General features: G+C 40.6%; 4 protein-coding genes across 7 annotated transcripts; 3 read left to right on the forward strand and 1 right to left on the reverse strand.

The window, feature by feature from the left end:
* The first annotated feature begins 1008 nt into the window (after positions 1-1008).
* Positions 1009-8666, forward strand: si:ch211-153b23.7. 3 transcript variants are annotated; one of them, XM_034544107.1, is made up of 7 exons: positions 1009-1287; positions 6130-6283; positions 6723-6866; positions 7015-7143; positions 7227-7466; positions 7700-7828; positions 8056-8666. In XM_034544107.1, exons 1-7 carry the CDS (start codon positions 1145-1147, stop codon positions 8287-8289), a joined length of 1173 nt encoding a protein of 390 aa, XP_034399998.1. In that variant the 5' UTR covers positions 1009-1144; the 3' UTR covers positions 8290-8666. The 3 variants fall into 3 exon arrangements, with proteins under 3 accessions (XP_034399998.1, XP_034400000.1, XP_034400001.1); XM_034544109.1 differs by having other exon boundaries at positions 1010-1287; positions 7703-7828; XM_034544110.1 differs by having other exon boundaries at positions 1193-1287; positions 6117-6283.
* A 1763-nt stretch (positions 8667-10429) lies between these two features.
* zgc:174917 (uncharacterized protein LOC565650 homolog) lies at positions 10430-14851 on the forward strand. Its single transcript, XM_034543793.1, has 7 exons — positions 10430-10441; positions 10559-10713; positions 11445-11682; positions 11766-11857; positions 13956-14095; positions 14186-14290; positions 14386-14851. Exons 2-7 carry the CDS (start codon positions 10584-10586, stop codon positions 14470-14472), a joined length of 792 nt encoding a protein of 263 aa, XP_034399684.1. The 5' UTR covers positions 10430-10441; positions 10559-10583; the 3' UTR covers positions 14473-14851.
* Positions 14852-17520: 2669 nt separating this feature from the next.
* Positions 17521-19261, reverse strand: si:ch211-153b23.5 (glutamine amidotransferase-like class 1 domain-containing protein 3A, mitochondrial). Of its 2 annotated transcripts, none has more exons than XM_034543473.1 (5): positions 19118-19190; positions 18635-18747; positions 18263-18434; positions 17972-18173; positions 17521-17885 (listed from the first exon to the last, which is right to left on the reverse strand). In XM_034543473.1, the coding sequence occupies exons 2-5, from the start codon at positions 18740-18742 to the stop codon at positions 17693-17695; spliced, it is 675 nt and encodes a 224-aa protein (XP_034399364.1). In that variant the 5' UTR covers positions 18743-18747; positions 19118-19190; the 3' UTR covers positions 17521-17692. The 2 variants fall into 2 exon arrangements, with proteins under 2 accessions (XP_034399364.1, XP_034399363.1); XM_034543472.1 differs by having other exon boundaries at positions 17522-17885; positions 19154-19261.
* A 532-nt stretch (positions 19262-19793) lies between these two features.
* si:ch211-153b23.4 (uncharacterized protein LOC335392 homolog) lies at positions 19794-23944 on the forward strand. The gene is made up of 9 exons (XM_034542727.1): positions 19794-19900; positions 20469-20582; positions 20696-22369; positions 22462-22561; positions 22640-22788; positions 22899-23011; positions 23105-23194; positions 23285-23407; positions 23489-23944. The coding sequence occupies exons 1-9, from the start codon at positions 19849-19851 to the stop codon at positions 23570-23572; spliced, it is 2499 nt and encodes an 832-aa protein (XP_034398618.1). The 5' UTR covers positions 19794-19848; the 3' UTR covers positions 23573-23944.
* The last annotated feature ends 1962 nt before the right edge of the window (positions 23945-25906 follow it).

The following is a 25906-nucleotide window of genomic DNA, read 5'->3' on the forward strand; positions in this document are numbered from 1 at the left end:
ATATATATATATATATATATATATATATATATATATATACATATGTATACTAAATAAATACACCAAATATTACCTCAAATGTATCTTGAGCAAGCTTTCATGCATTCATGAAGCATAATTTAAAGGTTACATACGTAAATATCCAACTCAGTTGTTATGCATCAACCATCTATAAAAAAACATCAATCTCTGTTTTTATACTACACATAGTACATATATCCGGTTCCTAGAGAAAAGATGCTGACAAGTTTCACTGATGAGGAGAGTTGTTTCTCATAACCTTTAAACTCTCAACATACTGTGACCTCACTGTATCAGCTCTAAGGATATTTACATCTGGGCCACCGCACTCCTCTTCCATGTTGCACCTATTTCTCAAGTGGCCTCAATTGACTCTCTTGGACTCAACTGTTGGAGGAGAATGTGGAGCAGTCGAGGTTGGCAAATTAATTTCCTTGGTGTTAATAAAAGACAGCTTAGCCTGACTAAGAGGAATATAATTACAAAAGTCCTTTAATTTACTTGATTGCCCCTCGGATGAACATGGGATTTCCTAATTAACCTGCTGCACCCCACTTCCTTTAATACCAATAATGAGCAGACTAGTGAATGCAATCACCCTGACACTATTATTATTTGCCATGAATAAATGTATGCGTCACTATTATTATAAATGACATGTTCTGCTATTATGCATATATATGCAGCTCCCCTACTATTAGCTCGGCTAACATGAAACAGTCTCATTACTAACACACAACACATTCACAAGCACACACACACTTCCTACACAGAGTGGAGTTTTCCAGATTCTCCAAATTATGTCAAAACGAAACATGTCAACTGTTTTAACAATATAAATAATGTGCGATCACAGAACAATACAAATAATACATGTATTCAATTCACCACAGTGGGACAGGCCCTCTTTAAGGAAAAGCTGATACAGTTGTCAGAGTCACTTCCTGTTCTCTTAACTTTGCATCACGTGGCTAAAGATCTCGGCTATTTCCTCTTTTGCTACGTATCAATACTGACGACACTATTTACTTTCCACCACATCCTCAGCAAGCTTTGCCCCGTGTCTGGAGCAGCATTCATAATTTCTTTGACACTTTATGAAGATTTGAACTTTTCAACAATCATGGATGGAGATGCGTTGTCTTTGTCGTCTGTCTCATCATTATCATCCTCAGGAGCGACAGGAACACAGAAAGATACCTCACCAAAGAACGACAGCAGCCTCCATCAGAGTCAACAGGATCAAAAATCAACTGAAGTATTATGGTATGTACTGTATGTTTCCCATTTCTACTTTACTAGGTAAACACAAAAATAGGAACATATTATAGTACAATCTAGACAATTTAATATAACAACTCCACCAACTGCCGCCATCAACACCTCTCTGACTGAGTGTGAACAAATGTTAAACATTATACAGCAAGTATAAGGTAGTATTTATTGTGGGGATATTGTGTTGTATTTTACTGGATTTCCTGCACTCATCAAGCTTATGTGATATGGCCATCATGTGTTATGTATTAAATTCTAGAAACAGAAACACATTATGGATTATTATATTTCACAAGTTCAATGAGAGGAGGAATAAAGAGTGAATGCGGAGTTTCCCATGAGGTCATGAAGATGTAGTCTTCAGTTCATAAAACACTAATACTCTTCATGTTGTTAAAAAAATGCTATTATATTGCCATACCATAATGTCAAGCCATCAACCTGAAATTAGCTTTGTATATCATGGTCTCTTCTTTCATGGCTCTTATTGTGGGCACAATACCTCCACAAATTATTAGTCTGACTTAAAATAACCATGTTGAAATAGTGAAACTGCACACTTCTCTCCTCTGTAAGGGGATCTGACTGGCTATCGACCAGTAACACACAGATGCGTGTCTAGAGTGATATTTCTCAGGTTTGCTGCCAGCAAGAAGGAAAGATAATATTTATTTCTTTATCACATGCCATGACAGTGAATTATCATATTGCTGCTGGAAGCAGTGGCATTTTGGTGTCCTTCTAAGGCGGCATACAATTGAAAACTTTGTGAAACTGGGTCAGACAATGTGTGTATCGGCTGTCAGTGAAGCTGAAAGAGAAAAGGCTCTGGATCAGAGCAACATGGAGCGTGGTGTGATCCCACTAGGATGGCTGAATACACAGACTTGACTTGCCAACGCATGCATGCAGTAGTTAGCGTTTTCTGGTCAAACTGGCTACTAAAAAAAGGCTCCATTTCATGTGTTTCCCTTCAGCGACTTCATTCTGGACTTCCCAAATCGAAGAACTGTTGGTTCTGTGTAGCTAATTAATAATAATAATACATTTATTCATATAGCACCTTTAAAAACAGGGTTTACAAAGTGATCTACATAGAAGCACACACAATACAAGTAAACATTTCAGAAAATACATGAGGCAAAGGAGACAATGCCATATAGGCAATGAACACAATAGAGGAATAGAAAATTACAAATACAAAATAAAGCAGAACAGACAAACTAATGTAGGCAGGTGCAACTTGATAAGACACCAGACACAACACTATCTTCAGGGATCTTTATTTCTCGACTACTCTTAAGGAATTAGAGAAGTATTAAATTAATTTGGAATGTACAATTTAGAATAGATTCAACAAAGATGGTCCAGTACATTTACACTGTGCACATAATCACTTGAAAACCTAATTAACTCAAAGTGCAAATAATCTGTGTATAATTCAAGTGCATACATTCAGTGCATAAATACAGTGCATAAATACAGTGCAAAAATAACTGTAGAGGTAGTTCTTCTGTTAACACAGAAATAAAAGACAACAAACAATACAAAACAGTTAGCTCTGAACTTAACATGAAACATTTGGTCCATTAATAAAGAGAAATTATGCAGTACATAACAATATACTATGTTTTATCTTGGTGCTAGCTTAAATGCACATGCGATGGCTACAGACACTCATCCCATACAGCACTAAATAACGAAAATAAACATTATTTTCAGTACAATGGACATGCAGTAAATGTGCTCGAACATGGATAATAACAGAATGTATCCCTGTAGGATGGTCTTAAGATGACACACATTATTATCTTTACATTCTCCTCATGAACGCTCAGCACATGTAAATACAATCTGTAACATTGGACCAATTAAATCACTATCGGTGCATTTAGCGTCACACAATACATTTCCCGACTTCTATACCCTCATAAAAATGAACATCTTTCGATTGTTTAGTATAGAAATAATATGTAACCCTCTATGGCATACCGTTGCCATAGTGTGAGTAAACATATTTACTCACACGGAAAACAACCAACCCGTCACCAGTTCGTCACTTGATACAGCGGATTTACTTCCTTCTTCGCTCTGGCTTCCTCTAAAGTACAGTGCCCTCTAGTGGCTTTAGTGGTGACAACATCTTTCCCACTAGGTTACACTAAAATAGGGGAACCAAAGAACTGCATAAAAGGACGACATCTTGGAGGTAATAAAAGGTGTACGAGTCCGGTTTTGGGGAGTGGAGTCAGCAGGAAGAGTAGAGGGTGTTGGGGGAGCTGTAACAGTTCCTGATTGTGTGCCACCATCTCGCTCTTGGGGATTGTTGTTTTGATGACGAGCTGCAGCGATGGAAAGCGTGGAGCAATCAGGCCAGGAGCAAACAAACCCTCCGCGGGAGGCTCTGTGGATGCAACGGGGCCGACGAAGGAGTCCGAGCGCCTTGATGGCCGAGATGAACGGAGGAGCCGTTGAGCCGGCGAGGTGGAACACTGCAGAACCATGCCAGCCGGGGAGGACGCAATCGCCAACCACGGACCGGACCACGGGAGCACCAGGACCGCTGAGAGGTGACCAGCCTCAGAGCCGCCGGCCAGCAAGAGACCGTCGGCCAGCCAGCAAGAGACTGTCGGCTAGCCAGCCAACGCCAGATGTCCAGGATTGTCCAGGTGGCAGCGGTGGAGAGCATCCAGCAGGGAGTCGGCTGGCTCGTTGGTAGCCGCCGGCCAGCAATAGACTGTGGGCTAGCCAGCCAACGCCAGTTGACCATCGCAGTGGTGGAGAGCAGGAGCCAACGGCAATCACAAAATAAAAAATAATCCAAAGATTTGCAGAATAATTAAGTCAGAAGAATGGCTACACTGTTAAATAAAATTAAAAATAATTAAAATGAATGTTAAATTGTAAAAAAGGTAGAAAACCCCCAAATAAAAACAGTCCTAGACAGAGCGGCGTTAAGTTTCGCCAGCGTCCTCGTTGCCAGGACTACCATGAATGTGGTAGTTAAATTCTCTCATTTGTGTCCATTGTTCCTGATGACACGTGGTACAGAGTGCAGATTTGGACAAATCTTTTCACTGGGTTAAGTTTTGTATTATGTACTTTTCTATTATCTAATGAGAATATGTAGGTGTCACACAAATGGCAATGCATCTTAATATAGCACTTCATTGTATAAAGAATGTAATGTGTTTTAGGATATTATCTTTTCAGGAAATAAGGGAAATCCCCTTGTTCTGAGATTGATAACACATTTTTAACATTATCCATAACAGGCTTTTACAAGGTTACGCTAAAATATGCCAATTCCCGTACTTGCCGTGAATTGGATAAGAAGATTGATACAACTGTCAAAACTTTACATATAAAATATGAAGCTACAGCTAGCAGGCGGTTAGCTTAGCTTAGCAAGCTAGAAGATTAGAGTATGGGGAACCAACTAGCACCTCTAAAGCTAACTAATTAACCCGTATCATAATTGTTTTAACTTGTACACGATCAAAGAGACAAGTTGCAATTAAATGGGTTGTCATTGTTAAGCCAGGCAGTGAAAAAACAACAACAACAAAATGTGTTGTTGTTTGCTTAGAAAGAGCAAATTGAGCTGTTTCCAACTGTTTCAGGTCTTTATGCTAAACTTCTATCAATCTTGTTATTTAACTCCGCAAAACAAGCACACTTATTTTTTCAAAATGTTGAACTACTCCGCTTGAGAGACCAAATAATGTGAAATCTTTTATTTAAATAATCCCAGAGTAGAGCTCTTCAGCGTGTCTGCTCTGGTCTACACTTTCTAATATTCTTACCATGCACACACAACCAAAGAAAAGACAGAATATTGACAAATGATTTTGTGTCTTCTCCCAGGAAAAACATGTAGTTTTACTGTGTGGTAATAAAGATATGGTTTGCTGATGCAGAAGATATTTAACATAGTTATCATATTTAGTGGCTACATTAACAACACGTTGAATTATGTCAACAAAGCCTTTCCCGGCAACAAAGTAATACAGCCGAGAGTACAACCTTTCTTCATATGTGAAGGAGAAAGTGCTTTATCTTTAATAAAGCAGAGCTTACTTTGACCGGGCAGAACGCAGCAGCTAGGCTAATGTTGCCTCAACCCAGAGGTGCCAGATGTGCACCAATTGTATATCAATATTTGTACACATTTGTTGCAACTAACAAAGACCAATCAATTTCCATCTTTGTCAGTAACAACTGGGATGGGAGGTGATCGCAGATTGTGATTATTTGTCGTACTTAGCTCTGAGGTTACAGCAGTGTGAAGAAGCCCTGGGAGCTACATTCAGAGTTGTGTGTTCTTCCATAGCAGGCAGATCCCCCCGGGCTTAAGATCTCCTCTACATCTCTGTCAGCTATGCCTTTTAGAAAAGGCACCAGCAGGGCTGATGGAAGGGAAACTAATTTGACTATTAATCTTTGCAAATAGTCGTTCAATAGAAATCAACAAGCAAGGGTCATCAGCCATATTGTTTCCAGGGGCTATTGATATGCAAAGACATCTAATCGCAAATAGAGATTCTGATTGGCTAGGATGCAGAGAAATGCACCACCCTGTGTGCGTGTGTCTGAGTTTCTTGAGTGCATAATGTGACAGCATGCATGTGTGTGTGGGTGTGCATAATAGCTCCGATTCAATTCTCTGTAAGTGCACTCTATGCGAGTGGGTGTTCAGAAGTACTCTGACGTTCTTTTGTGCTCACATGTGTTTGCTTATTAATGGAAATCCTCTGCTAATGTTCTTCATCATGACTTTATTTATTGAACATTTTCTCTGTAACTGTATCTGTGTGTTGGTGTGTGATGCAGGACGGAGGATGTGAGTCCCGTGGGTGGCAGCAGGCTGCTGTCCACTGAGGAGCAGGTCACTCTAATCACTGAGAGTATGACTATCACCTCGACTGACCAGGAGAAACTGCTGCTGCTCAACAAGAACACTGAGCTCCGCCGAGTCAACAAAGAGGTACAACATCACCTGAAACCACTGCAGATTCTCGACAAAACCACGTTTGTATTTCTGATGTTGGCAATTATACATCACCTCTCTGAAATCCAGAGGAGGAATGTAGGCGTTGTGTGAAAACTGCTGCTAAGCTGAGAAGAATCATCATTACACTTACACAACCTTTGCTTCTTGGTTTTAATTGGATGGTGATCAGCTGTGCTTAATAAAAAGAGGAAAAGGATAATGATTCTCTCACTGTGATGTATTTAGAGTGTTTTATGTCGTGTCTCACCTCACTGACCTACATTTACTTCCAGATGCTCACGTTGTTTTCAGGACAGACTGAGAATGACAACAGTAATGATGGAATGACTGCTGCTATCAATGGCTGCAGTGAAGGCCGTGGCACTGATGATAATGTGATGATGATGATGATGATGATGATGGTGTGTTACAGCTGATGAAGCTGAATGAGGACTGGGACCAGGTCTATCGCAGAGCCACGCTAGGTCTCCAGCACAGACTGGAGGTGTTGGAGCTGGAGACCACCGCTGTCAAACAGCTCAACGGCAGCCTGTTGCTCAAAGTCGAGCATCTGCAGGTAAACACACAACAGTACTTTATCTGTAGATATAGAGGACATGGGTGTGATACCTAAATGGTGAGTTATGGCTTAGGCGGTATTGATGATGGAAGATAATAGATGTGGTTCAGGTGTGTGAGGTGTCCTGCTGTGTTTGGGATTGCAGAGGGCAAAGGAGTACTATGAGCAGGCGTTGATGCAGGAGCTGAAGAAGAACCAGGAGCTGTATGAATACATCGGATTGATGGAAAACAGGATTCACCACCCAGACAGAGACGGCACACCTGCCAAACAGGTATTATACTTGTCAGTGGAAAATGATCTCATGAGTTAGGACTTGTATATTGTTAATGATTGTTTCTGATATCTTTACTGTAGGGCAGCTTCAGTGCTGTGATCCGCGGCCCTGTGACAGAGCCCGCCTCTAATCCTTCAGATCTGTCACCCAGTCACGTCTTTGGATACAACCCCTCATCCTCCCCTTCCACAGCTTCTTCCAGCCCAGGGGCTGGGCGTCAGGGAAAAAGCCAAAGTAGAAGTAGCCCACTGGGAGCACTGGGAGACTCCCAGGGAGAAGTGCAGGATCTAAAAGAGCAGCTTGAGGCACTGCATTGTCAGGTGGGATGCTCTCTCTCTTCAGCACAGCATCCCATTTCTGATGTGATGAGAGCAAAACTAAAGCCAGCTCACTGTTGCCAGGGAAATATTTGCTTAATGCCTAAACTTGAATTTGACGGTAAAGTGCACCATCAAGTGGCGGCTTGGTGTTGTGTCTCACAGGAAAATAAAAAGTATCTGCAGAAGATATGGCTTTGATACTGGCTCACTGCCATATTGATGTCTTGTGTTAGCAGACCCAGATATATGAAGCAGAATATCAGACTGAGCATACCGACCACAAACACACACTCCAGGAGAACCGGAGGCTGAAGAAGAAGAGAGAGGAGACGCGCCAACAGGTGGCGCTAATGCAAGAGCAGGTAGTGTTTTACAGCACATTTACACAAATGCTCACTCTGCCAAAAGCACACGCTCACAGACATACACATGCACATTCATACTTAATGATACATTAATGTGGTATAATCTTGAATACAATACATGATGATCAACCACATTATTGCTGATTCCTGAATTTCTTTAGGTGTGTTTTTTGATAGAATCACATGCTTTTAGTTTACTGTCTCTGGTTATAACATTACTACAGCTCAAGGTTTATGAGGATGACTTCCGCCGGGAGCGGTCGGACAAACAGATGCTGCAGCGGCTATTGATGAAGAAAACGCCTCCAAACAAGGACCCTGTGCTTATCCACCGCTGCAATAATGAGCAACAGCCACCAGGAGGAGACAAGAGGACACAAAGTGGAGAGAAAAGAAAACAGCACCACCCACTCTGCCAAAAGCACACAAACAGGGAAAAAGACTCAGTCCAAGTTTAGACCTACATTTTTAGTTGTCCTTAATACTCACTGACACAACTTTTATCTGATTAATAACTAATTGATATTTATGTTTATGGTAATAGCCCAACAGGATCACATCTGAGTTAAAAGGAATTGTTTGTTCTTTTAGGGTTCTGCTTTCTACCCTACATAATAAATGCAGTGTTTTACTGTACTATCCTTACCATAAAGGTTGCCAGGTTTGGTACCTACATATCATTAATATATTTAACATATGTTCTTTAATATATCTCTTTCTAATATACTGTATACTTTTCTTCATAGGTAATGTTTTAGTTTACTCCGACTTTGATTACTATACATTTGTTATATATACAAAATAATAGATAATAAATGATAATAATCGTTATGAATTGGTGTTTTGTTACTGCTTCAACGTCTCTTTGTCAGAGGAGGTTATCCGGACTATTTCTAATAACAGTTTAATCATAGCTTCCTTATGTCATCCATTACTTGGAAGTCTGTAAAATAATTTCGTCTCAAATGACTTGGCTCAATAAAACAGCAACAACCACAATAAAAGTGAATGACATCAGAATGTTGGACAAGGAGGCTGCATCTGTGTGGGTTTCCCCAGAAGAGAAGACAGTTCCCTCTTAATGTTTGCTCTGACACTGAAGGAAGCTGTACGGTTTACTGCTGCGGTTTCCTGTTCACTATTGACACATATCATCACTCATTAGAGACGGCCACCAGGTAATCAGGGGTTTGCCTTCTGTAAATTAGTCTCTCAGCCTTCACAAAAAGTTACTTCAAACGACATAAAGTGCATTTTATGAAGCAGTCTATAACACGTGATCTATTGATTTAATTAAATCGGTGTAAATGATCATGTGTCATCAGCTAGGAGACTAAATAAACCCACGAAGACACAAAGAGTTTGCATCAGATTTTTTTGACAACACACAGACAACGATCTGCGTCCGCAAACATGGTTCTCACACAGTTTTCTGTATATGTTGCTAAGTATTTTCCTCCTTCCCTATTTATGAATACAAATGTAAGCGCCTAATGAATAAGTAAGGGACTATATAAAAGGTGGAGAAGGGGGCTAGAGAATGTATTATCATTTTTCTCACAGAGTAACCATTTAGCAGCTCTTTTATTCAAAACAAAGTAGCTATTTTGTCACTATTTTGTTATACTTGCCATAGAATATATAATTCTGAGATATTGGGTTGAAGGTACTTTTTCTAGTTTCTATGTATATTGCAGAAGGTTAAAAGAAAAAAATGAGCCTTGATTCAATTCAGTTTATTTTGTATAGCCCAATATCACAAATTACAAATTTGCCTCAGAGGGCTTTACAATCTGTACACATACGACATCCCTGTCTCAGGACCTCACATCGAAAAAAACAGAAGAAAACAGTAAGAATCAGCCCCCTTCTTACCCCTTTTTTGTGACCAACATTTTATAATTTATTTGTACAACATGCATGCAGGACAACACACGTTTGTCTACTGATATTATTATGTATTCTTATATATAAACCAAAAACTAGAGGAAAAAAGGAAAGACTGAACTAATAGTAACAATCATGTTATAATATCTGGAGCAATGATAAATGAATAAACACTAAACAAAGAGGAATTTGACTACAATATTTTTCTATTCATTTTAAGGGGTCTTGTTTGGATTTTTCCTTCCGATAATCATTCCCGCATTTCCATTGTACATACTCCAGCAAAAACACACCTAGCAGTCTTTGTACCGTGATCTGTCATCACTCCTTCACTTCCTGAGAAGGAAGAGAAAAGTTGAATATAAGGCTGTGATTACTGGAAAAGACTGTCAGAGAACTAATAGAGAACTCCAAAAATACAATTTATTGTCTGTAAATCATTGAGTTGCTGGCAAAACATGATGTCCGTCCAGATGTAGATAGATCCTAAAAAAGAGAAGGTTCATTTTAGTCAATAAATGCCTTTTTATTGCCCTCCACACCTGGATTGCTCAGTGATGTGACTGCAGTCCTTACTTAAGAAATACAAGGAAACATGTAATATAAGTACATTTTAAGATGATGACAAAGGAAAGGGAGTTTCCAGCAGGTGGTTTGTGCAGTATTTAATCGTTGGCACAGAGGGAGCTCGTCAGTATCCTGAGATAAGAAGAGAAGTAAGAGGTATGGAGGAATAAAAAGCCACTGTGAAAGTTATAGTTAATACTGACAAGTGTAGTCACTGTGTGTGTGTGTGTGTGTGTGTGTGTGTGTGTGTGTGTGTGTGTGTGTGTGTCCAAGGTATCAGCAGTGAAACTGTCTAAAGATGACTGCATCCACCACTAAACTGCAGGAGATCTACAGCCAGCAGGGCTTCCTGTCCGCACTGCCTGTGTTGAAGGAGACTGAGCTGACTGAGGCCAAGCATGCCTTTTCTGAGCTGGAGAAGGAATTTGGTAAGTAGCACTGCTACGTTAAGAACACGTTGGCTTGGTAAAAGAGAGATGCACTGACATCGATACTGATATCATATATCCCATATTGACTCAAATAACTGGAACCGGTATTGGTAACAATAGGCCGATCTCGAATTGGATACCATCATTTTTTATAAATCACACTTTTGTTTAGTACATTCATATCTATATATTTAATTGCTACATTTAGTTTTACAAAGTTAAAAAAGCAATGTTTAAGTCCAGGCTAATGCGATGTGCGTTGCACATAAAAGAAGGATCCCAGTGTCTTCCACACAGTGAAACACAGTTTATTAATAAAACACTGCACGGATCATCACTGGATATCTTCCCATACACAAAACCCAAGTATCGGCAATGAAAAGTGCATTGCTTGTTGAAGAGACAGGATTAACTTTATTGATAAAATTGTACTTTCTCAATTCTTGTTGTTCTGAGTTTGTACTCATGGTTGAATGCACTTACTGTAAGTTGCTTTGGATAAAAGCGTCAGCTAAATGACATGTATTGTAATGTAAAGAGGATGCAGAATTAAGTGAAATAAGATCATATTAATTATAAGACCACATTTGGAAATCAGGAATGTGGTTTGGTTGCAAGTCTAATTTCTGATCCTCAAAATTGATATTTGCATGCTGTTTCTTGTTCAGAGTGTATCCATCTTTTTTTCTTTCCACATAAAACCAAATGCTTTGACTGTATGTTTCCAGGAGAGGGGTATACCCAGTACAGCCTCCACAACGTTCACCTTCAGTATCCATGGGTGAGGAACCTAACCAAACACCCTCAAATCATACAAGTGGTCAAAGCCATCCTGGGTCCTGACGTCATCCTGCTGGACTCCCGCTTCATTTGTAAATACCCAACACTCAAACCTGACATCCAGAAGAATGAGGAAGGAGAAATCAAACCTGGTCTTCCATATGTGGCCTGGCACCAGGATATGAGGTAGATTCACATTCTGAAAAACACTGAGAAGTTTTGTTTTCCTTTGTTTAGTTTTCTCTAGTTGTAATTGGTTTTTTTTGCAGGTATTGGGGTATTGCTGGTGGTCCTGTTCTCTCTGTGTGGCTCGCTTTAGATGACTCACTGCAAGAGAACGGCGCCCTTCAGGTCATCCCAGGTACCTCAGCTACTCATTTCTGCGTCTCTTGTCCTGGTTTGGATTGCTGTAATTATTTTTCAATAATTTAATAGTTTAATCAAAGATATTTTATTTTTGTGCTTTAACCTGTGCACTCTTTAATCTCTTCAGGTATGAAATGTGCTCTATAAATACATTCACCTTGCGTTGGTTGGACCTTAACTGAACAAAACCAGCATCAAAGCTTTTTTTTACTCAGACCAAAGAATATGAAAAAGGTCTTGGAATTATATCAGTGTCAAATAAAATAAACCACCTGCTTTATAGAGTGCAAATTACAAATTACCTCCTAATTGCATCAGATAAAGGACTCATCTCCATACTGGTATTATTAGACCTTAGTGCTGCGTTCGACACCATTGATCATGACATCCTATTACAGAGACTGGATCAGTCGATTGGCATTTCAGGTACCGCACTAAGTTGGTTTAAATCCTATTTATCAGATCGATCTCAATTTGTATTTGTAAACGATAAAGCCTCAATGACCACCAACGTTAATCACGGAGTTCCACAATGTTCTGTGCTTGGACCAATTTTATTTACCTTATATATGCTTCCTTTGGGCAATATTATCAGGAAACACTGCATAAACTTTCATTGCTATGCAGACGATACTCAATTATATCTATTGATCAAACCAGAGGAGACCAACCGGCTCGCTAAAATTCAAGAATGTCTTAAAGACATAAAAACATGGATGACCTGCAACTTCCTGATGTTAAACTCAGACAAAACTGAAGTTATTTTACTGGGCCCTGAACACCTCAGAGATCAATTATCTGGTGATGTGGTTTCTGTAGATGGCATTTCCCTCGCATCCAACACCACTGTAAAGAATCTCTGCGTTATCTTTGACCGAGACTTGTCCTTTAACTCCCACGTTAAGCAAATCTCAAGGATTGCATTTTTTCATCTACGTAACATTTAAAAAATCAGGCACATCTTGTCTCAAAAAGATGCAGAAAAGCTGGTTCACGCGTTTGTTACTTCCAGACTAGATTACTGCAACTCCTTATTATCAGGCTGCTCTAATAAGTCTCTTAAATCCCTCCAGTTGATCCAGAATGCTGCAGCTCGTGTACTCACAAAAACTAAGAAAAGAGATCACATTACTCCTGTATTAGCTGCTCTGCACTGGCTCCCTGTAAAATCAAGAATCACATTTAAAATTCTTCTCCTCACCTACAAAGCCTTGATTGGTGATGCACCATCATATCTTAAGGAACTTGTAGTACCATATAGCCCCACTAGAGAGCTGCGCTCACTAAATGCGGGGCTACTCGTGGTTCCTAGAGTCCTAAAAAGTGGGATGGGAGCCAGAGCCTTCAGTTATCAAGCTCCTCTTTTATGGAACCAGCTTCCACTTTCAGTCCGGGAGGCAGACACAGTCACCTCATTCAAGAATAGACTTAAGACTTTCCTCTTTGATAGTGCTTATAGTTAGGGCTGAATCAGGTTTGTCCTGGTCGAGCCCCTTGATATGCTGCTATAGGCTTATAGGCTGCTGGGGGATGTTTTAGGATACACTGAGCACCTATCTCATCTTCTCTCTCTCCTTATGGATGAATTTACATCTCTCCATTGCACCTTATTAACTCTGCTGCCTCCCCGGAGTCTTTGTGACTTCACGTCTCATAGGGTCCATTGGACCTGGCTGTGTCTGATGCCTGGTGAGCCAGCCTCATGCGTTGGCCCTGCTGATGCCCCGCCCCCTCCTCTCTACCTCCTTCTGTTTCATGGATTGGAGTTCCATTCATACATTGTCATATTCATGTAATGTGTTTATGTAACTTTGTAAATGCTGTTCATTCTGTACACATGACATCTATTGCTTCTGTCCATCCGGGGAGAGGGATCCTCCTCTGTTGCTCTCCTGAAGGTTTCTTCCCTTTTTTCCCTGTCAAAGGTTATTTTTGGGGAGTTTTTCCTGATTCGATGTGAGGTCCTGGAACAGGGATGTCGTATGTGTACAGATTGTAAAGCCCTCTGAGGCAAATTTGTAATTTGTGATATTGGGCTATACAAAATAAACTGAATTGAATTGAATTGAACTTTTCACTTTTACGCCTTGTAGGTAGCCACTGCGCTGGCATGTTGCCCCATCACCAAGCTACTCGCCCTGGAAACATGCTGTCAGTCAATCAGGAGATCCCAGAGGAGCTGGTGCAGGCGGATGGAGCTGTGCTTTGCCCTCTGTTAGCTGGGCAGATGTCTGTGAGTGTATTCCCTGTTTGTTAAAGATGACAGAGTTATGAATAGTGTGAGTTAAAGACAAGGTGGATAAATCTATCATGTTTTTGATAGATTCATGATGGATTTCTTGTCCACGCCAGTGATGCCAACATGTCTCAGAGGAGGCGATGTGGGTTTGTGATCCGTTATGTTTCCACGTGTGCATATCCCATACAGGTGAGACAAAAATGAATGTATTGCTATATTTCATACAGATTATCATTTTTAAATTTGTGTTGATCCTGTTTTTTTTTGTTTTTTTGCCGGTATAGGATCCTGATCGTCCCAGGAAGTTTGCTGCAACAGTGGTGGTCTGTGGAACCGATCAGTTCAATCATTTCTCCAACAAAACCACATGACTACGTCTTTGGTTCTTCCTACAAGAATAGCTACTCGTACACTTTACTAGAATATTTCATGCTGAGACCAGCTGTCTATTCTATTGTATTTGTATGAATGATGTTGTTGTGCAGATTTCTATAATAGTTTGAACTGCTGTTAGTGGATTATTATTTAATAAAATACTGTTGTAATGTTAAGAATGTGTGACAAATATATTGTGCCATATATACATTTAACTGGACTGTTTTAAACTGCTTCTAAGTATAGGCTACACATAAAAAGTTGTATTTTCAAATGTCAAGACATCTTTACTGAAGGTAAATCAATGAAATATGATCCAGAAGTTTAGGTATATTTTAAATTATTACGATTTGGTAAAGTCCTCCAAATCCAACACTTAAGTAATTTAGTCACTGCTTGTTTGAGTGTGAAATCTTAAAAAATAAAAAATAAAAGGTAATTTAGGAATGTAAGACTCAGTTTGTCTTTTTGCAAGAGCTATTAAGAAAATATGTTCTTGTTCAACAGTAATTAATTGATTTTTGTGGATTATATATATACGATTATACAAATAAAGAATAACAGGTTTTAACAATACCAGAAGCAACAACCGTGTCACTGTAGACCATGGGTCACTGACAGGCGGTCCGGATCTGGACCCAGACGCCGTTGTATCTGGAATCAGAATCAGAATCAGAATCCGTTTATTGCCAGGAATGTTTACACAAACGAGGAATCTTTTTTGGCGGAAGGTGCAACATTAGACATGACAAACAACAATCAATGCGACAGCAACAGTGCAATGTGTGTATTAAGTATAAGATAAAGTGCTCGGACAACAAATAACGTTAAAGTGTTTAGGTGTGTGTTTCAAGTGACATGTGTGTTTAAGTTAAAGTGCATGTTAAAGTGACATGTGTGTGGAGGAGGAGGAGGAGGAGGAGCCTGAGGAGGGAAGAAGAAGGAGGAGGAGGAGGGGGAAGAAGGAGGAGAGAGAAAGGAGGAAGAAGAGGAGGTAGTCCTGGGGGTGACAGAGTCAGTCAGTGGGGGACCCGGGCTCCATTGATGAGCCCGACTGCCGACGGGAAAAAACTTTTGGTGTGGCGGGAGGTCTTTGTCCTGATGGACCGCAGCCTCCTACCAGAGGGGAGGGACTCGAGCAGGTTGTGTCCAGGGTGGGAGGGGTCAGTGACAATCTTTCTGTCCTGCTTCAGTGACCTAGAAGTGAACAGGACCTGGAGGGATGGCAGATTGCAGCCAATAACCCTCTCGGCTGAGCGGATGATGCGCTGCAGCCTGCACTTGTCTTTGGCCGTGGCTGCAGGGTGCCAGACGGTGATGGAGGAGCAGATGATGGACTCAACGATGGCAGTGTAGAAGTGCACCATCATTTTCCCTGGCATGTTGAATTTCCTCAGCTGCCTCAAGAAGAACATCCTCTGCTGGGCCTTCTTGGTGATGGAGCTGATGTTCAGCTCCCATTTGAGGTCCTGGGTAATGATGGAGCCCAGGAAGCGGAAGGACTCCACAGCGTCGACGGGGGAGTCACACAGGATGAGAAGGGCGGGTGGGGCTGCATTCTTCCTGTAATCCACAACCATCTCCATGGACCTGTTATAGGTCCATGGACCTATAACAGATCGATAATTGAAAATTATTAAAAGTTGACAGAGCGTTTATATTTTTAACCGGCGCAGCTTTTCCAGCCTTTACGGCACTCGTTCAGCGGTCCAGGAAACACACTGACCAATTACACGCATTGTAAATCCTATTACGTGATGCTACTCAGCCAATCAGATATGCGTATTCTGATAAGCATCGCGGCTCGAGTGAGATACGCATGGAGAGACTACAGGAGGAGAGGCTGGAGGAGGAGGAGAGACTACAGGATGAGGAGAGGTTCTGAGTGAGAGAAGTTATGTGACAGGTTGTTCTCCAACAAGAGAATGTGGACAGCGAAACCAGAGTCTTTAACACTCTTCTATGTTAATTATTCCCAAAGGGAGTTAAAAACTAGGATGTCTCATGTGTTCAGAGAATGTGACGCTTATTAAAAGCGACAATGTGACGCTTTGCTACAAGACAAAGCAAAACTCTTTGGAGCAAACGTACCGACTCACATCCGAAATGAAGGAACAGACAAATACACGATCTAAGAGCCCAATATGATCAGGATCCTAACACATTCATTCACTGTACAACACTAACGTCAGCCAAGTGGTTTCAATAACAGATTGAGTCCCTGCACACACATTTTCTAAGACTTTTTTTTTTCTCTTCACCTGAATGAACTGCATTTAAAGCTACAGGGCAAAGTCAATTAAGTTACATTTATTTTTGTATAATTAAGTACTTTATTTTAAGATAAACATTTTTCCAAACCTTTCTGTAATGTTTTTTTTTCTTCAATTTTTCAATCCAGCCCTTATTGTAATTGAAATGAGAGTTATTATAGTATTTATAATTCATCCAATTAAATTTGAAAACTGATAAATATTGTTGAGTATTATTTATTTCATTCTTTATTTGATTTGACAGTCAGTGACTATACAGTTGTTGAAAGAACTACTTCAATACATATGGACTAATAGCGCAACTTAGACATCACTGTGATGTCCCGGACCTTTGCATTAGGGACTTTTCTCGAACTGGACCTTGTTGAACATTAGTTGAATGCCCCTGCTGTAGACACTTAAACCAACAATTTCAAAGATTATGGGTTGTTGGTATATTATTTAAACCTTACTAACAGACAAGCAAAAGGAAAACCAGTAAGAAAGTCAGATATCTAAATCACCGTCAAATGTTTTTGGTGGGGTTTTGTGGGTGAACTGTTTAATGTTCCTTCACAAGCAGCTCCTGCTTGGCTAACATACAAGTAGAGGTCCTGAGGATCTCTGCCTGAACAATGCCTGTAAACTTATACAGGCCTACGAGACAGATGGTGGGCTAAAATATAGTCTGCCATGTGTAATAAACCAGTGAAGACTCCTCCTTGTTAGGTACAAAGTAGTATTTATGTATTTCAGTGTTTTATTTCAATAAAGAACATTGCAAAATTGTAATTTGTAGAGTTACTTTTAATGAAAATCTCAAAGCAACACATTGATGATACAATTTCAAAAGAATGCTCATATACTGTATATCTATAACTTCATATTAGACATTATGCTTGTGCAGAACATCAATTGTTTTTTAAGTAAATACAAGAATCCAGTATATATAATTAGAGACTTCTTAAGCCAGTTTCAGTGTCTCTTTAACCATGACTCCAATTCCATCAAAAACGTTATGAATGGGAGCATTGCACATGAATGCTGAGGTGGTGACCAGTTTATTTTTGACATCAACGTGAGCTTTCTCCACATCCGTGTTGACGTGTTTGCAGCCCATCTCCTTCATAGCGCCTGCTGTCTGAGCATGCGGCCACCTAACGGGGAAAAGAGAAGGAAAGTTAGAACGGTAGAACTGTGTATTTATACTTTATATACTGATTTGATCAACTGTGCCACACACTTTTCACACTCTTTGTCCTGTCCCACAGTGATCTCACAGCCGGGCAAGATTTTGGCAGCGAGGATGGGGGAGATGCAGCACATGCCCATTGGCTTTCCGGCTTTGTGGAAAGCCTTGAGAAGCTTCTCTAAATGTGGCTGGACGGTGAACTCCTTGTTCTTCACTGCCCAGTCACTCAGGTTCTTGGCCACTCCAAAGCCCCCTGAATGAGAGCACACAAGGTTCATTAAGATTATCACAGTTTTGACTATTTGACTCAATGGAATTTATTCGTGGCTGGTTCAGCCGAACCTGGGATTATGACGGCATCAAATGCTGAGACATCTAACTTTGCCAGATCGGTCACGTCACCCCTGGCGATGCGAGCACTTTCCTGCAGGATGTTTCTTTTCTCCTCTGTAGGTTTCCCCTCACAGTGATTTACAACATGCATCTGATCCGCATTAGGAGCAAACATCTGCACCTGAAATGAAGCACGGAAAACTTAGCCTCTGTAGCTAAGGACTTGAGGATCTTCTTAGAGTTGTTATCAAGGCCATTTATATCTCTTTTATTGCTAAATAAATAGATAGAAACAATTCTGCAATGCCCCTCTTAATGGGACTGAATCCAGAAGTGTAACAATAAATAACAGTAATAAGTTTACATTTGATCTTTTCTTACTTTCGCTCCAGCTCGACTCAGATGGACGAGGACAGCCGAGGCCTCATGGATCTCGGTGCCATCATAGACTCCACAGCCTGCGAGAATAACTGCGACACGCTTTGACATGGTTCCTATAAAACAAACCCATATAAAGTGTTTATATCCCGTATTTGTTTCCCTATCAGACATGAAGAGAGCTGCTCCTGAGTCACCTGTTGCACTTGTTTACATAAATAATGCCAGGTGACAGAGGAGTAGCTGCTGCCAGGTAACACTGATCACACCTAGTAACCCAATACTCCACTGGTATGAATAAATAAGCATGACTGTAAAAAGAATATGTACCAGACACATTTTTAAGCATTTACCGTGAGTATTTTTCAATGCTTATTTGCACGTCATCAATACATTACCATCTAAAATCAACATGTGTGTTCCCTAAAATATTAGGAGAAAGCATTGGTTAAGTTCAGAAGTGAAGACGATGTAGCTCGATCTCACCTTGTAGAAGTACGTTATAGATGTGAGTGATCTCACCTTGTAGAAGTACGGTGTAGGTGTGAGTGATCGAGCTGTTCAGCGGAGGTGTGCTGACTGAACTCTGAAGCAGAGTCTTTATAGTCCTGCCTGCCTCTCAGTCTCCTCCCACAACCTGCTTCAAGGTAACCAGGAAGACTGTTTGGTTTGCATGACCAGCTTTGGAGATAAAATGCTGAATCATTCCTCTCAGTAGCTTAGTTATTAGTGAACAATAAAAGTGATGTAATGACGGAAATACATAACATGACTGGTTTGTTTTACTGGGTTTGAAAATAATTTGATTGTCATTTTCTTTATAGAATATTTTGATAGATAACAAAGCATTCATTAATATATGAATGCTTTGATATATACACAATACAAATATGTATAATATAAATGGCAGTCTTGTCCTTATCTGCATTATATTTAGCACAGTTGGAAGAATAACAAAAAGTAATTATGTTGTATATATTTTACTAGTCAAAAACTAGATGTAAAGAATCGCATTTGGGAAATACAATAACCCCCCACTCCCTCCACTCCCTCCACTCCCTCCACTGTGGCTGTCTGAGGGTTTTCCCAGTGATGCGCTTCCCCGACTCAAATGCAGTCCATGGGTGCAGCTCAATTGTTCCTGCGTGCTGCTGACGTCACACGCAGCTGTAGACTATAAAGTTCAGCCTCACGTCTTCACAAATCAACTCCCGACGATGGCTCAACACTCACTGCATGTGTCCATCGGCATACTGGGCATCTCTGGCGGTAAGCTTTTAATTGCATAGGCTAGTGACTCATTTTCGCCGTTACCATTTGCGGCAGTTGTAATTCTACGAAGCAGCCATAAGTCTCCGTCAAACTGTTATTGTATCATTACTTACTGTTATGAACGTGACACCCAATTATAAAAGTATGTTGTAGCCTATAGCCTGGGTACAAACTAAAATGAGTAGCCAAGCACTAATATCAGATTCGTATTAAATCATCAAATGTCATGTATGTATTGTGTAATAAAAAATAAAGTGACACAATTTTAAAAAAGCATGTTGCTGTCGATACTTAAACTGAAAGCTTTAAAAGAGCTTACTGCTCTTGACAAAGCAATCATACCAAATAGTGTTCTCAAAGTAATAAGCTACATAGAATATGTAATCCTCAAAACTGTGAAATGTAAGCATCATTTTAGGTACACAGCTGCTGTTGCTAGAAGGGGGCAAATCACACCTAAGTTTTAATCAAAATGTAAACAAACTAAAATAAATCAGCATGATACTTTTTTTGTTTGTTGATTAATTACCTGAACCTGGCAAATGCTTTTCTTTCTGACTTGTAGGTTCTCTCTTGCTTTTGGTGAACAACTATGCGAGCTCACCTGAAAAAGACTTCATCCCCCATACTGCACTGGGGATCCTGCTTGTCATCATTGCAGTCCTCTTAGCTTATGCAGGTTGTATTTGATGAATGCTTCTCACAAGATTGTATACATTTATTTGTAGTGTTGGTTGATTTTTATTTGTTCGTACAACTCCTAATACTCTCCTGTTTTCACCTGTATCTTAGGTATCTCTCACAGTCTGTCCCACGCGCAGCTGTTTTCCTCTCTGTGTCTGACCGTTTCGGCCCTCTGGTGTGGTTCAGGTCTGGTGTACATCCTGGTGGGGCAGGCAGTGCTGCAGCCTACGGAGCTGAGGTCCTCTCTGGTTCCCGGCCTGGCAGCATTTACCTTAGCCCTGTTCGTCATAGGCAGCGTAGCAGTTGCAGTAAAGAAAGCAGTTCTAGTTATCATAGCTGTCGGCATAAGTTTAGCAAGTGCCCATCAAATCGCCGGTTTGTCCTCTTCAGGTTTTGGTCAGTCTGCAACAGCTGCCAACTACCTTCTGGTCTGTCTGGTGGGTGTTTACTTTGGTTTTGGTCGCCTGCTGTACAGCATCACTCATGGTAAATTGGAGCCTCCAGGAACGGGCTGGAGTAGAAAAGCAGAGCTGAAAGCAGAGCAGAACCAGGGGTGTAGTGATGCAGTGTCAGTGGGTCTGGTGATGAACTTGCTGTCCGCCTCTGTGTTAGCCTGTCCTTTGTTGGGCGTTGTCCCCCAGCTCTCCATCGGTCACGTCCCCTGGCTGTGGACAGCGGGAGTCTTCCAGCTTGGCATGTGTGTCCTCTTCTACCGGGCCATGGACACACTGGCCGCCACGTTTTACGGCTTCACTGCTCTGCTGAAATTTGCCGAGGGCTACAGCGCTCTCCTATCATCCTCAGTTCAGCCTGTCTCCCCTATTCCCTTCCCCATTGTCTTCTCTGTGCTTTTCTCCATCCTGGCTCTGTTCAGTTGTCAGAAGAGCTTGCTGGAGGGGCTCTACCAGTTATTCTTTGCAGCTTATTGTATTGCCATTGCAGCCCAGCCTCAAGGCTTCTTCCAAGGAGGCACCCAGGGTGTTCAGGGAGCTATATTTGTGTTCTCTGCCGGCATGCTTTTTATTACCACATTTAATATGGTTTCCCCTACAATGATTCCTACGGGGCAGGGACATTTCAAAGCTTTAGTGACCAGGATGCAGCGTCTTACTCTCAGAGCCCATGATAAAAATCTACATGTACCTTACCTGGGCTACTCCAAGTATGCTGATGCAGAGGTGTTAGGCCACGCCTGTAATGTGCTAGCTGCTTTTGCCATTACAGCCACAGTTGGGGACATACATCCTCTCTCTGTGCTGGTTTTGCCCTGGGTGGTGGTGGCTGGAGGGGCACTCCAGCTGCTCTGTGGTTCAGTAGCTTTTGCTCGAGGTAAAACCTTTGAGAGCACAGTTTTCATTCTCTATGGGGTGATGTGGGCAGTGTGGGGTTTGACTCGATATGGTGGCTTCTACGGGGAAACCCGAAGCTTTAATGTGGCTGTCGGGATCATTAGCTTCATGCTGTTTAACTGTTTAGTGACAGCTGCAGCACTGTTTGTAAGTGTTGCTTGGTTTGCGTACGCCCTCACCTTCCAGCTCATCCTCATTAGCTTCCTGCTGGATGCAGTAGGTGCACTGCCTTATGGTTATGACATAGGAGTCACCATCATTTTTGGTCTGGTCAGTTTTTATTTTTTCTTGGCACACATCTTTAACAGCACCTTTCAGTCCCCACTGATACCCTTCGGAAAACCTCTAGTCAAGCTGAGTGGGGTTGGAGGAGGGTCAGATATTTGTCCGCATGTACCCGCTCGCAAGGCCACGTCTGTCCAGCAGATTGCAGGTGAGAATGTATAAAAATGTAATTTTTTTTTTTTTTTTTTTTTTAAGTTAAGTTTACAACTTTACACAGTTGTCTTATTTTTCCCAATGCAGAAATTATGAAAAATGGTGGCATATGTGGAATGCCTACTGACACCGTCTATGTGCTGGTGGCAGCTTGCAACAGGCCCGACGCAGTCGTTAAAGCTTACAAGTGATTTTCCATTTTCGTAAAAGTGCAATTATCTGCATTATTCTATCCATGTCTTCACTCTCTAATTTTTGGCTTCAGGGTGAAGAAGCAGGCGCAGGACCGCCCCATGTCCCTGTGGATCTCCTCCATCAAACAGCTGGAGCCGGTGCGACACCTGCTGAGCCCTCTGCTCCTTGACTTCATGGAGGCTGCGTGGCCCTCCTCCATTAGCATGGTTATACCCAGAGGTAGGTGTGGGTTTATGGATGCACATTTGTACAAGTGACATTTTGTGTGGGTGACTCATGTTGCATGATGTTTTTTTACGAGTATCATATTAGTTGCTTGGCTTTCACAGGCCCGTGGATGGACACCTTTGGTTTAGGAGATGCTGCTAAACACATAGGGACGCCACAAAGCATTGCAATCAGAAACCCAGACTGTTCTGTGGCAACACATCTCATTAATATGGTAAGGGCTATATAATTAATTGCTTAAAATGTCAAAGTGAGTGACATTAGTCAGCAGGCTCTTTAGTAAATACAAGAACCTTTTTTCTTGCAGGTGGGGCCTGTCGCTGTAACCTCAGCCAACCCTTCAGGCGAGGCAGACACAACGCACCACAACCAAGTTTACGCCAAGCTAGGAAACAAAGTTAGGACAATTGTTCAGTGTTAATAAATACAAAAGGGAACATTTTATTTGTTTTTTGCAGTAAACTACATATGCCTTTTACTCTGTTAGGTGGATGGAGTGTTATGTGACGGACCGTCCCCAGAGAATATTGCATCTACTGTGGTTGACTGCACTAAGATTGAAACGGGGCACATTGGCTTCTTCAGAGTGGGTCTCATTCCTAAATCCAAGGTAGTATTCCTTCTTGTTCTATCATACAGTTTCAGTTTGGTGTATGCTTACGCTAATACCTGCTGTTTTTGTGCTTTGAAGGTTCTTCATATCTTTGAGGAGGTTCAGAAGCGGCACAGACTTGGTCAGACCAATCCGGCTTTTGAATATGATCTGCAGTTGTAAGATGCACAAAGGAAACTCAACACCATTCACAGTTTCACTGGAACAAAGTACAATCCTCCAGAAATGGGTCATAGTATCAATACTGCTTGTAAATTATGCCAAATGTAACCTATATCCAGATTCAGTCCATGCATAGGAAATGTAATGGTGGAGGAGGTCTCAGGTTCCACCGCACAGGAACAACCCTACAAGCTTTTCATGTGCTGGTGTTTCATGGCACACATTTTTTATTATGTTTACTTTTTTATCTGAATGTTGGTGTAAACATTCTACAATATGGCTCTATTGCACTGTCACTTGTAAAATGACTAGCTGGTTAACTTGACTAATTTCTGTACTGTATGTCATATATTAAAACTTACAATTTGTCAATTTTTCGTTTCGTGGATGTACTGTATATACTTTTTCATGATAAAATATATATATTTAATGATTTCCTGAAGTGGCTGCAAATATTCATATAATATTTTATTGACTTACTGTATTCTATGAAGAAAATTACCTGATTGCACTTTAACTTTGCCTTAAGGGCAATAATATTAGAACATGTAAACAAGTATCCATTATGAAACATAGCCACATACGTATAAAAGGTATATATGCCTTACCTGAACTCTAAAGTACAATAAGTTATGTTCCAAAAAGGAGATAAAAAGATTTTCATATGGTCTGCTCATTTAAATTTCAAGCACATGTGTTAGCAATGTATCATATAATCAAGACGCATCCAAAGACAAAATAAATGTGATACAATTAGAAATCTTCTTTTCGTTTTACTGATATATGACAGTTTCCCATTTCATTACAGTCTTTTGCATTTTTATTTAACACTGCAAGGTCTTTTAGACCAGATTTAGAAATAAATATATTAATCAAATATTAATGATAATACATTTTATTTATATAGCGCTTTTCAAAATGCTCAAAGTCGCTTTACATTGTTAAAATATACATAAAACAAATACATCATATAAAAATCAGAGGAACGGAGGGAGCGGGAGGGAGTGTGTTGGTGGAGCAGGTCGGTGAGGTAGGGATGATGCTTGACTTAAGTTGAAAATGTCTCAATAGGGAAAAAATAAACATTTTTGAACAATACCCATCATTTGCAACCAGTTGTGCACAGAAATTCAGTTTAAAAAATGATATCTAAATATCCTTATTGACAAAATGTCAGTTGACCCAGCATTTGTTGTCAATGATAAACAGGACTTAAGAAAAACAATAATAATTGAATAAATCAGTTTTTCAGTCAGCCAGTAAAGACCCTTTTCTATTCCTGGAAGATTCGTGTTTGTAGAACACAAGCGATGTCTGCAGTTTTACCCTGAAAACACGAATTTTTAATCAACTTGTTGTCCTTTAATATAATTTGAGCTCTTCTCAGGCTCCTCTTGTCAGTAATATCACTGATTCTTGGTAGAAGGGTACCAAAGATGCTGTAGAGCCCAGAATGAAAACAAAAATTTGTGATATTGGGCTGTATAGAATAAACTGAATTGAATTGTGTTGCCTCTGTTTCGCTTGTGTTGCTTCTGTTTTGTTGTGTTGCCTCTGTTTTGTTGGTTGTTGTTGTTGCTTCCCTCTCATTTTCCTTTTAAGCTCCGCCACATGAAGAAAGGATAATTGCTAAGATTTTATCATCAAATATCATCTGTTAATAATAAACAGAGTCCTTGGTGCTTGGACGCTATAGTGGGATTTGTGTTTGTCCAGACAATGGGACTTATGAGGCTTAGCATTATAAATGATAATAAACAGTAATCTGACTAGGAAAGTGCTACCAGAAGTAGTCGCATCCTAAAACTTAAATTGAGCTTAAAATGTTGAATCTCCTTATTCAGAAATCAATGCATAACACTGAAAGAAAACACTGCTGTTTCCTGATTATTATGTGTGCCAGTAAATGCTCTGTATGTATCCGTGTTCCTGAATACATAGTTTGTGACCCTTGTGATGATTACTCAATATTTACTTCCTCACTTGATGAATAAAACTATCAGGAATTATAGTGAGGCACTAACAATCACACGATGGAGGGTTTCGGTAACTTGTTACTTCCTTTTAGGAGTCATTGTAATGGTGTGACAAACTGAAACCCAAAAGCACGACTCTGAGACAGGGGTAACAAAGATGAACTTCTTTACTTGGTACAGGCAGGGTCAAAACCGTGAGATCAGCCCGTAAGGCAAACAAGTCCGAAAAGGGGCAGGCAGACAGGGTCAGAACAGGCAGATCAGGAATTGAGACTAAAGTAATGCTGGAGAGCTTGGCACGAAAAAACACAAGACAATCTGGCAGAGGATAAGTGAGGGGACCTAAGTAGTGACAGAC

The sequence above is a fragment of the Cyclopterus lumpus genome, chromosome 10 (assembly GCF_009769545.1).
Source record: "Cyclopterus lumpus isolate fCycLum1 chromosome 10, fCycLum1.pri, whole genome shotgun sequence".
NCBI classification, from domain to species: domain Eukaryota; kingdom Metazoa; phylum Chordata; class Actinopteri; order Perciformes; family Cyclopteridae; genus Cyclopterus; species Cyclopterus lumpus.

What these genes read in the sequence shown, in the direction of transcription:
- si:ch211-153b23.7 (XM_034544107.1), top strand. Translation starts at nt 1,145, where the DNA reads ATGGATGGAGATGCGTTGTCTTTGTCGTCTGTCTCATCATTATCATCC. An exon ending in ACGGCACACCTGCCAAACAG is followed by an intron (nt 7,144 to 7,226) that starts GTATTATACTTG and finishes TCTTTACTGTAG; the next exon opens with GGCAGCTTCAGTGCTGTGAT. An exon ending in TTGAGGCACTGCATTGTCAG is followed by an intron (nt 7,467 to 7,699) that starts GTGGGATGCTCT and finishes GTCTTGTGTTAG; the next exon opens with CAGACCCAGATATATGAAGC.
- zgc:174917 (XM_034543793.1), top strand. Translation starts at nt 10,584, where the DNA reads ATGACTGCATCCACCACTAAACTGCAGGAGATCTACAGCCAGCAGGGC. An exon ending in TGAGCTGGAGAAGGAATTTG is followed by an intron (nt 10,714 to 11,444) that starts GTAAGTAGCACT and finishes GTATGTTTCCAG; the next exon opens with GAGAGGGGTATACCCAGTAC. An exon ending in CGTGTGCATATCCCATACAG is followed by an intron (nt 14,291 to 14,385) that starts GTGAGACAAAAA and finishes TTGCCGGTATAG; the next exon opens with GATCCTGATCGTCCCAGGAA.
- si:ch211-153b23.5 (XM_034543473.1), bottom strand. Translation starts at nt 18,742, where the DNA reads ATGTCAAAGCGTGTCGCAGTTATTCTCGCAGGCTGTGGAGTCTATGAT. An exon ending in TGAGTCGAGCTGGAGCGAAA is followed by an intron (nt 18,435 to 18,634) that starts GTAAGAAAAGAT and finishes GCTTCATTTCAG; the next exon opens with GTGCAGATGTTTGCTCCTAA. An exon ending in CAGGACAAAGAGTGTGAAAA is followed by an intron (nt 17,886 to 17,971) that starts GTGTGTGGCACA and finishes TTTCCCCGTTAG; the next exon opens with GTGGCCGCATGCTCAGACAG.
- si:ch211-153b23.4 (XM_034542727.1), top strand. Translation starts at nt 19,849, where the DNA reads ATGGCTCAACACTCACTGCATGTGTCCATCGGCATACTGGGCATCTCT. An exon ending in GTCTGTCCAGCAGATTGCAG is followed by an intron (nt 22,370 to 22,461) that starts GTGAGAATGTAT and finishes TTCCCAATGCAG; the next exon opens with AAATTATGAAAAATGGTGGC. An exon ending in TAGCATGGTTATACCCAGAG is followed by an intron (nt 22,789 to 22,898) that starts GTAGGTGTGGGT and finishes TGGCTTTCACAG; the next exon opens with GCCCGTGGATGGACACCTTT.